At 26.5% G+C, this 12,194-nt stretch overlaps 3 protein-coding genes across 3 annotated transcripts; 2 read left to right on the top strand and 1 right to left on the bottom strand.

Annotated features, from left to right (window-relative positions):
* The first annotated feature begins 32 nt into the window (after positions 1-32).
* Positions 33-1,074, top strand: LOC105365221 (venom dipeptidyl peptidase 4-like). The gene is made up of 2 exons (XM_011503327.1): positions 33-232; positions 776-1,074. The coding sequence occupies exons 1-2, from the start codon at positions 149-151 to the stop codon at positions 875-877; spliced, it is 186 nt and encodes a 61-aa protein (XP_011501629.1). The 5' UTR covers positions 33-148; the 3' UTR covers positions 878-1,074.
* A 6,800-nt stretch (positions 1,075-7,874) lies between these two features.
* Positions 7,875-8,863, top strand: LOC105365220 (uncharacterized). The gene is made up of 3 exons (XM_011503326.1): positions 7,875-7,997; positions 8,426-8,677; positions 8,749-8,863. The coding sequence occupies exons 1-3, from the start codon at positions 7,975-7,977 to the stop codon at positions 8,828-8,830; spliced, it is 357 nt and encodes a 118-aa protein (XP_011501628.1). The 5' UTR covers positions 7,875-7,974; the 3' UTR covers positions 8,831-8,863.
* Positions 8,864-9,820: 957 nt separating this feature from the next.
* On the bottom strand, positions 9,821-10,744 carry mei-W68 (meiotic W68). The gene is made up of 3 exons (XM_011503325.1): positions 10,485-10,744; positions 9,938-10,295; positions 9,821-9,874 (listed from the first exon to the last, which is right to left on the bottom strand). Exons 1-3 carry the CDS (start codon positions 10,681-10,683, stop codon positions 9,871-9,873), a joined length of 561 nt encoding a protein of 186 aa, XP_011501627.1. The 5' UTR covers positions 10,684-10,744; the 3' UTR covers positions 9,821-9,870.
* Positions 10,745-12,194: the final 1,450 nt, after the last annotated feature.

The raw sequence follows: 12,194 nt of genomic DNA, 5'->3' as shown, positions 1-12,194 counted from the left end.
ATCCGTAACTTATTGTCGTACTTTAGATTCAGCGTTCACGGAACGTGTGCTTGGCTCGCCAGCTGAAAACTACAAAAGCTACGTGGAGGCTGACCTCACTCAGAGAGCGAGACTAGTGCCAAGCCACAGTTTATTTCTACTGCATGGCATGGCTGACCTCACAGCACCTTATACACACGGTGTAGCCTTTGCTAAATCTCTTACAGAGTCCGGCGTCATATTTAGATATCAGGTATTAATATTATCAGTTACTAATATTCTCTAAGTTTATATTGTCTTTACATGTGCTAACAAGGGGCCATACATCAAAAACACGAGTAAGAACATTCTTAGTACGTAAAATATTATTATTCACATTATTTTTGTATTTGTATCATATTTTATATAATCATAGTGTATATTGGAGTCAAAATTAATACAGTTATTATTGAAAATAATATTTTGAATGAATAATATTATTATCGTTATTATTATTATTATTATTGTTGTTGTTTTTTCTTTTTGTCTTCAAAAGTCATGACTGGTATCAAGTTTAACTAGTTCCTTATCTATAATTGGAATAACTGAGATTTTGCCAATTAATATATTTTGTTTATCAATGCTATAAATATGGATTTAGCATTTGTTATGATGATAATATTCTATTAAAAATCTTAGGTTTAAATTATTCGCTAAACTATTGATTGAAATTTGACTTTTATCAATGCTATTATCAAAATAAATATTCATAAACTGACAAAGTAAAGTGCTAATGTACCTTGAAAATCGTATACAGAGCTACGCGGATGAAGATCACGCTCTTACTGGTGTGCTAGAGCACGCCTATCGTTCCATGGAGGGCTTCCTCGCAGAGTGCCTCGCCCTGGACCCCTCCTAGTGCCTGAGACCGACTATCTTCCTCATTGCCAGCCAACTTACCAAGGTGGCCAGCAAAATTGTAGCTCACAGTAGGCTGAGCAATACCCATAACCTAGCCGGAATACTATCAAAAGCCTCTGATCATCATATTCTGACACTAAAAGATGAAATCAACTTTCCATCTTCCTTTTTCCTTCTTTATATCTATCTTCTTTATCTATATTCCTATCTCTGTCGCTTTCTCGAAATCTACAATACACACAAGCACTTTTTCTCTATATCTTTCTCTCCCACGACTTCGTGCACGTTGCGTTTCTCTATCATTCTCACTCTCACTATGGCCATGCAATTCACATATACAAGTCAATTTTTGTAATTTGAGTTAAGTGTAATTTTTTAGTACTCCGGTTAAAGATTATAAAACACAAACAATATGACATTAAGGTAGATGACTCAATTACAGAAATATAATTAATGATAATTATTTTTTATTTTTTATTTTTTATATATGGTAACAATTATTTTAATATGTCAACGTTACAAACAAATAAATTTCCATATATATACGATTTTCTGATTAAATTAACAAAATTTACCTAATATTAATAATTATTGAAAATTATAGATTATTGAAATATTTGATGATTGATCTGCTACGGTTAACGTTTAATAAATTTTTAGGAATTAGCTTACAATTAGAAATTAAATGTATAATAATTGTCTCAAAAACACAGTTCATTAATAATTTAATTATAAAATGTTCATTTAAGAATTAATAACTAAGAAAAAATTATGGTATGACAGATTATATTTTTTACTATATGTTTTAACAATTTAATCGTTAAAAAATTTATCTAATAATGTCGAAAGATGTCAATTCAGGCGAGAATGAAGTATTGTAAGAATGTATAAAACCAATTATATTGAAAATATACAAATATGTAACACTTCTTTCGCACACCTCCAAACTTCTTCCATCATAGTAAAGATAAATTCATTGCTATTTTGTAATGACAAAAATAAGATCATTAAAAAGAAAGTATAGACAAAATCTACGACAGAACGTGTGTACGTAATGTGCTCCAATATGTATATGGTTTTAATTGAAATGCAAAATAGTGAGAGTAAGAATAACATAGATATTAAATTCAACAATATTCAATTGCGTTTACTTAACAACAGTATACTCCAATGGTTCAATTATTTCTTTAAAACATTCATACAATTAATTACTAATAGATAATAGCAGAATTTAGTTATAATAAACATGTAAGTGAAAAATATCTACGAACTACTGTAAAAAATATAGATTTAATGCCTTCGTTTCTACTAGAGATGTATATATGCACGTTGATAATTTATAATATGAATTATATAATATATAAACATAATCTTTATTTTATGTTATTTTAAATAATTAAATAAATTATTTAAAAACCTTCCGAGAATTCTTTGAATGGGATTATGTATTCAACAGCTTGATAAAGCTGATGATCAATGATATAAAATAAAATGATCTAAGAAAAAATGAATTACATCTGTATAAATCTGATTAAAGCAGAAAGCGTATTAGATCATTAATTTAAATAATAAAAAATGTGTCATTATCGAAATAAGAGTAAGGTTCATGAATATACAATTAATCTAATTATGAAGTAATTCATTATTGATTTAAAATAATCATTTACGATAAATAAAAGTAGATAGTAAATAAGATATAGCTTCATAAGAATGAAGAAGTCTATAAAAAGGTTTAATTTATTTTGCGTAAATATACTGTAAACAAAATAAAATAATGATTATAAATAATATTGAATAAAAATCCATCAGGTTACTACATATATGATATGAATAACTTAAAGCATTATCAGATTTAAGATATAATTCAATTTTTCCTGGATAAAAAAGCGAGTTCTGTCACTCTGTGAGTGCCTAAGAAGAAAGATAAATGAAATGTGTTAAAAAAGCGAATGATTTTTTGTATTTAAATTGTTTACATGCCTATTTTGTCTTTTGCACTCTTTTCCTCTATCGATCATATATATATATATATATATATATATATATATATATTCTTTTGAAATCATTCATTCATTTATTCTCTCTCTCTCTCTTTCTTTCTTTCTCTCTATCTCTCTTTTTTTGGTAAGCATCTGTACACCTACATACATTCGATTAGCATGTAACATCCGAAATATTTCTACACGCTGTTACTCAGCATCGTTATGACAAAAAAATCAGCGATACAATCAAATTGAAAACGAACTGTCGATATTTATCAATTCCTCGTTTTTTCGAACTCTATATAGAATATATATATAATTTTTTGTCATCACGTTAAGCTTTTCACGTCTAATTGTATATTACAGGAGAAATAAATGATTATCAAATGAAAATCTATGTAAAATATAAGAATAATATTCGTATAGAGGAGCAAGTTATCCACTTTCGGCCTCATTATAATACACATACACACGAACTTAAACAAACACTTTGAAAAATATTTGTAAATAATTGTTCTACGTGCATCATTATTGTTATTCTTACTTAACATTATTATTATTACCGAAAATATTGAAATCTATCATCATTACTTTGATTAGTATAGTTGTTACTGTTATTGTTATACTGTCATCGTCATATCGTCATTACATCTGTGTTCTCGTCAATTCCTCGATAACAATCGCCCATTTTATTCTCACCAAAAGTGCTTATTCATGTTTAAAAAAACAAAAAACAAAAATAAGATTAAATTTCGAGGTCTATACAATTTTATATTGCTTGCAAACTCATTTAATTATGACTTTGCAACATAAAATAGTATACAACTACTTTAACTTAATATTGGATCATTAATAATACTATTTTGCTAAGATATGCAGCATTTATTTGCCAAATTAGGCAAAATAACAGCAAAAAAATATATAAATAATATTAACTGTCGAGACTTAATAATTTATTTTTAAAGTCGAAATAAAAATTACAGTTAATATAAATATATTATTATAATATTATTCTTAACTTTTTTTTCAAACTCCTCTAATAAAGCTATTGTAATAATATTATTTCTGAATTATAAAGATTTTCAATCTTTGAGCTTAAGCGTATAGTAAATACCTCACATACCATTCTTATTTAGCGATAATAAAAAACATTACTATTTAATAATCTTAATCATAGAAAAACTATTATTAAGATCAGAACAATGAAATATATTATTTAATAATTATTTCATTTTTAAGCCTTATATAAAATAAAGCCACGGGAATATTTACGTTAGTAAACAGCGAGACTTTTAATGGATTGTGTACAAATTTTATAATTCGCATACGGCCATTGTAAAGAGGATGCCATTGTGAAAAATGATCGGGGGACGTTTCGAGATCGACGAGAACACAATCGCGCTCGACGAATAACGCACGCTGCAATTATACGCTGTGTGCCAGCCCTTATATGCCGACAATCAAGGCTAGTGCAAGTAATCAAACAATAAATAAAAAGAAAAAACTACCGATAATTTAATATTATTATCATTATTATCTTTCTTACCACTTGTGTACGATCATCTTATATACTGTTGGAAGACGATATATAATGAGCGTTAAGGGAAATGGCAATTAATGCTCAATAGGAAAATAAAAATTGAAGTAAAATAAATAAGTAAAGGACATTTTTCCTTCTTATGGGCCTATGATAATCGCTGAAATATTGTAGTCGAAGAAGGGTCTATTGAATCGAGTTGTTTTCTTTTCTTTAATTTAAATAAAATATCTTTTCTGAACTTCATGTACAGCCGTAGCATGACAAAGATGTTATTTTATAAAAAAGAAATTATTCAAATAATGTATTCAAACTGTTATTTATAATATTGTATAAGCTAATAAAGACGTATGGAAGTATAGTCGATGTAATGTTAGCTAATGCCTAAGACAAATCGGTGCTGTTGTTGTTAACTATAATAAATCAGGTAATTAATTAAAAAAAAAAAACAAAAAAACAAAAAAACAAAAAAAAAATCCTGATCGTTCATGTATATGTAAGAAAAATTGATGATATAACGTATATTAATTTATTGGATATTTGTATGCATTGAAATAAATAGGAAAAATAGAAATAAAATAAGGAAAGATAAAAAAAACAGTTATTTGATATGTGTCACGTAATAGTGAGTTTTCCTCGTTAAGGTCTCGATTCAATTAATTTTTCTTCGCAAGTACATTTTCAGATATTTTGTGAACCGAAATTAAAGAGTAAATAAATGAGTCAAACAAAACAAAAAAAAAAATTAAAAAAAAATTAAAAAAAAATTGCAAATACAAAAGTATCTATAATAAAAAAGCTTTTGTTTCTATTATTAAATGCAATAATTCATAGAAAATACTTTTTCAATACTTAAATATAAAAAGTTTTTTTTTTTGTATTTCTAACGGTGTTAGATATTAGTGGATAGTATTTGCAAATGAAAAATTTTCAATAATCGGTAAATAATCGGTTTTACACTTAACGCATTTAAAAATTTGTATAAATACAAAAAATTGAGAAAGTTAATACGTATAATATTCCTTCTTGGAATTTTATCAGATAATAATTATTCTAGCAGGGAAGTTTTCAATAAATACTGCGGAAATTATAAAAAGTTGGGTACGAGAAGTAAATATAAACTCTAGCATAGACAAAGGTCACTCCAACGTTTCATAATTCACCATCATGTTCCTTATGCTTCGATGATAAATTAAACAATTAAAAAACTCCGAGCTTGTACGCGATTATTATGGCATATAATATTAAAATAGTTAAATCGAAGGAAGATATAAGGATGAGATATTAAATTTCTAGTTATTCGGGGCGAACCCGCGGTATTTTTCCTATTTAAAAGAAAAAGTGCGAAAATAAGTTTCACAGCATGTGACTTCATTTGAACAATTTTCAATTATCCTGACTTTTTCGCGGAAAATCCGCCTTGTTCCTGCCGAAGGCTGAATACTGAATAAATTTAGTCACGCTTTTTCAATAATCATAAGAAAACGAGTAGTGACGAATTTGTGCAGCGATCAATTATTAGTGTGAAATGCACAAATTTAGACATTTTAGTAAAATCATGATAGGTTTCTAAGTAGGTGTGAGTTTAGAGTTTGTGGCTCTCTAAGAGATTTCTACAAAACTTCATTGTGTAATCTGTAATACTTAACAAGTATTTTGTTAGTGGATATTTAATTTAAAATATTATATTTTCTATTCGACTTTAGGATTTTTATACTAGAAATAACTATAAATTAAATATTTTTTATATTTTAAGATAATAATGTAAAAAAAGATATTAATTTTCAATAAAATTAATATTTTTTATGCTTAAAACTACTAATTAGTTTAATTAGTTTATTTAAAAAAAAAAGAAAAAAGAAATAAGAAAAAAGAAAGAAATTACTCATTTGTATGAGCATTTTATTCCTCTCCAATGATCGCTATTTCAATTACAATTATTCCTCGATACTTGATAATTTTAATAAAAAATATGTTGCAAGCCACAAATAAGTAAATTATCAGTAATTGCAAATCGATATCGCGAACAATTTTTTTTTGACAGTACATTATTGTTACGATATCTTACATATATCATAAATATTATAGAAAACAAAAAATTTTTCAACTACAATTATGATAGAATAATTTAATAGAAACTATAATGACATGCAATGAAAATGTGAGAAATCTTTTCGATAGCAACGTTTAGTATTAACCTCTAGCTTTAATAAAATAATTAATGGCCGCTTACTTAGTTGAAAAAAGACATCGGCGAAAGCGCGAAATTCAATCAAAATTGTTTAAAAAATCTCAAATTTTCTACTATTAAAAGTCGCATTTTCTTTTATAAAAAAAAAAAAAAAAAAAAAAAAAAAAAAAACAAGAATAAGGCGAAGGAGATAAATGATACTCTCATCTATCGTTATAAGAAAGTTCTAAAATTTGAATTATCTAAACCAAGCACGAGAACTTTTTACCCGCGCAGATACTCGCTGGCGGCGCTGAATTATTATGGCGAACATGAAAAATCTAATAATAACATGGCATTAATTCTGTAGACATTAAAAAAAAGAAATTTCATACGAATTTTATAGACTTTTGCTTCAACTAGGATTAACTTAATTTGAGACATACAAGCCAAAAGATATTGTAATAAACATTTTACAAAAGGACGAATAATGAAATTGGAAAAATTATATACGTCAATTAAAATGAGCAAAGCCGAATATGAAAATCTATGAATTATAAAAAGTATTATGTGGATTAAAAAAAAAAAAAACAAGAAGTTTCAGCGCCGTCGGGCTCGCGATTAGCACCAGCTACCTACCACCTTCGTAACATTTCCAAGATTGTCACATGTTACAAAGACACTGCGTTTTTTAATATCAGCGAGACGAGATTCGGCCCGGGTATGTCGGGCGAATGATATGTTTTGAATAAACTGTTACATTATCTGAATACTAGTTGTTTTCATTTGACTATCTATTTCTATAAATATTTTCACATTAAATTCAGCTACCAAGTCTGTATTTTATTAATCATACATCAATGTATTGATAAAATAATCAATCCATCATATTGAATTATGAATTTATTTTTTTTATAATTTCCTTAAAGACTGAATTGAAATTGAAACTTCTGATCTAATAAAATATGATATTTTAGAAATACCCTAGTATTTATTTACTTTTAATTATATTGAAAGTAATTTTTTATATTTAATAATGCAATAATGATATCTATTGAAAAAACAGAATGGAAAAAATGATTATTATTATTATTGATTATAAAAAAAACTTTTGTTTATATAGTAATCTACAAACTAGCATGACATTTGAATGAGGTTATGCGAAGCATATTTTATTTTTATAAATCAATGTTTTAGTTCAAATGGACGTTTGCTCATTCATTAAAGAAATAACAAATTTTCTGTGAAACATGTTCTAAATATTAAGTAAATAAAAATATTAAGTAATATTAAATATGAAGAAAATACGTAATATAAATAATGAACAACCACGAAGAATTTCAAAAAGAAAAAGAAGATTATGTTGTGTTGACAGTCTTCTGAAAAGAAATTCGGCTCAACGAAATATGATCACGAAGATTAACAAAAGGTTAATATTATTTTCTCAATTATTCATATATAAATATTTTCATTTATTTTTATAACATATTTAATCTATAATTATATATTATTGTATATATTTTATTTTGCGACTATTGAAGAAAGACATTAATTAAACTAATACTAATATAATATTGTAATTATAAACTAGAAGGTTTTATTGAATAATAAACTATACAATATATATAAAATATAAAATATATGTATATATATTTGTGTGCATATGTATACTATGCTTATAAGACATTAAATATTAATAATATGTAAATGTAATTAAAATATCATTCTATATTTTTTATTATTAAAAAAGTAAATTATTTTTATTTTATATTTTCAAAATCAACGTACACGTATTCACTTACTTCAAATCTAAATAACTATTAATAATATCGAATATATGTTTAAAAATTCTATCAGACCATATCAAAGAAGACATCGATCTTGTGAACCTAATATAAAATTAAAGAAAAATACATCTTTACCGAAATTTCGAAGAAAAACAAGACCGTGCTCTGCATCTAGTCTTAAAAGCGTTATTTACATAGGTAGATATAGAAAAATTCCAAAACTTATTGTTCTTGATGACTATAGCGATGAGGAAAAATCAAATATGTATAAAAAAAAACCTAGCAAAAACCAAACAACTTCAAATGATAGACCAATAAATACGTGAGTTAACTTATAAATTGTTCATTTTCGAATAAAATTTTAATAAACTTATAACTACTATTATTTTATAGTTTGCACAATGAAAATGATCTTCTCAGTATGCTTAATGAAATGCACATCAATACTGCTGTAACCAACACCGTATTCGATTGACTCGATGCATACAAGATCAAGAGTTAAATATGATATTTTATAATTACATCTAACATTTCTAATTTTGTATTATATTTATTGAGTATATGTAATAAAAATTGTTTACAAATTATAATCTTTATACAATAAAACTTTTTAAAATATATAAAAACCTTTATAAATTAAATTATTTTTGGAATAATTACATTATTCCAAAAATAATTTAAAATATGAATTTCAAGAATGTAAATATAGGTTTAAAAAATTGAACAAGCATGACAGATAATAAGTAATGAATTAGACTCGATATTATAATGAAGAGTAATGATTGATTAATAGTAAAAACACAGAATAGTCTAAAAATATTCCTTTTTACGAATTTTGGATGGGATAAAAAATTTTGTTAGAAAGTGCTTGCGTGGCTTATTAATTGATTCAATTTCAGCTTTCCCTAATTTCATTGCCATCAAGTGTTTTGTAAAATCAACGTCAATGTAACTGCGATATTTTAAATCCTCGATCTTTTTGAAATCTCTTTTTGTCAACTTTACTTTAAGTATACCTAATTTTTTTAAGTCAAAATGGTGAATTCCTAGCCAACGCATCTGTGGGCAGAGCAGTTGTTCGCGATATCCTAAATTGTTTGATGTTCCAAACCTAGGGAAATATATTCTATTTTATAGACACTTTTAAAAATGTAAAACAATACATTATATTGAGAACATTAATAATTTTGATTTTTCGATAAATTTTACGTTTTAGATTCGAATGTACGATTACAAATATTGCATAGTGATTGTTTCATTGAGAAATGGAAATAACTAAATTTCCAACAAACGAATTTATGAATTTCATTAAATCAAGACAATAATTACTCGGATTTACAATCAATAATTTTTCATAGTCAACTTATAGTCAACCTATAATTTTTCTGTTTGTAGTTTTCATTTACGATAATTAAATTGGCAATTTTAAATATTAATAATATTTTTAATAGCTAAGAAAAAAATGATCTACTTTTATCGGGTTAAACTAAATCACTTATAATGTTTGCATTGAATCTATCTGAAAAATATGTGATGAATAAATTAACAATTATAAAAAGCAACTTTATTCGTAATAACTCACCGATAAACACACATAATTTCAAAACCATGGGGATTAGCGTCAACGAGTGCATAGATCGGTAATTGTACTTTCTCCGACAGCATTCGCACGAACATCCTTGTAGGAATATCGGGGTAACCCTTTCCAGTCACTAAGATACAATTATTGAAAGACGGACACTCTTCGCGTAATAGCTTCTGAAATACCGAATCTTTCTCAACAACGAGTACATACGCGGCGCATGTTCGAACCTGAGTGACATTGGCAATGACGTCTGGCACTGCATGATAGTTCCTTTGTTCGTAATGTATAACTTTTTCTTCGCCAAAATACACACTGAGGTCACCAGCTACTAAGCCCTTGCTCGTCGAAATGAAACCTTAAATAATACATACTCGTAAACTTCGATGAATTTAAGGATTTTTTAAATATTTAAACTTAATTGTTAAAAAAAAAAAAAAAAAACAAGAGACGAATTTTATAGGAATATAACTGAAATTCATGACTACAAGTTATAATCTTGGGAATGAAGATTTTATTTTATAGTAAATAGAAAAAGAAAATTTACCAAGCTCCCATGGACCGCATTCAAGCAACATTGATATTTCGTTTATGGCCCAGTCAACCTTTCCTTGCTTAACAACAAAACGTTTAATAAATTCATTCTTCAAACTATAAAAAAAGGCCCTTTTCGTACAATAAAAGTCATCATCGACATTATTCAGGTTCTGAAGGAGATTATAATGCACATAAGACATTAATCTCATGATCAAAGCAAATGTCTTTCGATTCTGATAACCAGAGAATCGAAGCGTTTTCACACGTACGTTAAAACCATTGATTGAATCACTTTCCGAACTGTTACTGTTGAACCATCCCGAATTTTTCCCATCATTGTATATCAAACTTGGTTTTTCATTATAGACAATACTCCGAATCAAATCATAAACAATATCCTCGATGCGTTTTATGAGAAAATGCCTAATAAATACATTGTTTTCGTAAATATACATTTATGGTTTGTCTTATAGACAGTAATTTTAATTATTACTTCAAATTACGTATTAAAAATTTCAATGAGCTTGGATCAAATTCATAAATATGATAATTTGTATGATTATATTAATGGATTTTATATAGAGCATACAGATGAAAATTATAATGAACGTATATTATTCTTAAAAGCAATTCTTTAACTAAATAATTATTTCTTCAATTTTAAACATAATAATATGTTAATATTTGCATAGAAAAAGTTAATGAAATGAATAGCAAAATATTTTTAGCAGTTGTAACTGATATTATTGACTTATTATGGATAAAATTAATTACAAATCGTATTAATTGATTTATAAAAATATATATATATATATATATATATAAAATAAATGAATGTCACAGCATATTTGCAATTAGCTATTTAAAACAATTAAGAAGGAAATTAATAATAACAATATTAATGAAGAATTTTTTTTCTTCGATTAATCTACAATGAGAAATGAGAATTTAACAAAATATTAAATTGAAAATTTAATTATTACCAAACTTCATTTCTAACTAATAATTAAAAGAATATGAGACATATTTTTTCATAGGATTTTTTAATGTGTCGCACTTATAAATTTCAAAGATTCGACTTACCTACGATTTACTATTGCATTTGGTGAAATGTCGAAGACACTCTTGATTACTTCTTTCGATTCCATCGCTTTTACAATTCATTTGCGAAAATCAATCTTTAACGAACTTTTTCAAAGCATTCCACCCAATGAATCGGCTAAGCAAATTTTATCGTTAGTTTGATCGATGATTGTAAGATGTCGCCACAATGCACAATAGAAATGCCACAGCATCTGCATTAACCGACTGGCATTCGTATTGTATTACCGGCAAATATGAAATTCAAAAATGAAGCATTTATTATTTACAAAATGCCATCTTGTCATCTTCAATTAATAATTTTACTCTTTCGATAATGTATGGAGTAAAAAAAAAAAAAAAAAATTACATCAATAAGAAGGTATGAATTTGTTAAGATATGTGGTGAAAGCCTTAAATATGAATTTATAAAGAAAGTAGTAAAGTTGAACATAGAATTTGGCGCGGAAAATGTTTTTGAGAGTTTACTGCGTGTTATTATAAGTATGTATAGGGAATATACGAGGATCTTGAGAACATTTACGTGAGTATTTACGACCTTAAAGAATGAAAGTATGCTGTTGACGATCGTTTCGCGGTTCATCGTTTTACTGCTCTCTCCTACCTCTCCATTTCTTCT

The sequence above is a fragment of the Ceratosolen solmsi genome, unplaced genomic scaffold (genome assembly GCF_000503995.2).
Source record: "Ceratosolen solmsi marchali unplaced genomic scaffold, CerSol_1.0 scaffold63, whole genome shotgun sequence".
NCBI classification, from domain to species: Eukaryota; Metazoa; Arthropoda; class Insecta; order Hymenoptera; family Agaonidae; genus Ceratosolen; species Ceratosolen solmsi.
The sequence above is the reverse complement of the archived record's forward strand: the minus strand, read 5'-3'. Positions and strand labels throughout refer to the sequence as shown.

Coding starts and splice junctions, on each gene's coding strand:
- LOC105365221 (XM_011503327.1), top strand. CDS start 149: ATGGCTGACCTCACAGCACCTTATACACACGGTGTAGCCTTTGCTAAA. Junction 233..775: donor GCGTCATATTTAGATATCAG/GTATTAATATTA, acceptor AATCGTATACAG/AGCTACGCGGATGAAGATCA.
- LOC105365220 (XM_011503326.1), top strand. CDS start 7,975: ATGATCACGAAGATTAACAAAAG. Junction 7,998..8,425: donor ATCACGAAGATTAACAAAAG/GTTAATATTATT, acceptor AAATTCTATCAG/ACCATATCAAAGAAGACATC. Junction 8,678..8,748: donor AATGATAGACCAATAAATAC/GTGAGTTAACTT, acceptor ATTATTTTATAG/TTTGCACAATGAAAATGATC.
- mei-W68 (XM_011503325.1), bottom strand. CDS start 10,683: ATGAGATTAATGTCTTATGTGCATTATAATCTCCTTCAGAACCTGAAT. Junction 10,296..10,484: donor ATGCGGTCCATGGGAGCTTG/GTAAATTTTCTT, acceptor GTATTATTTAAG/GTTTCATTTCGACGAGCAAG.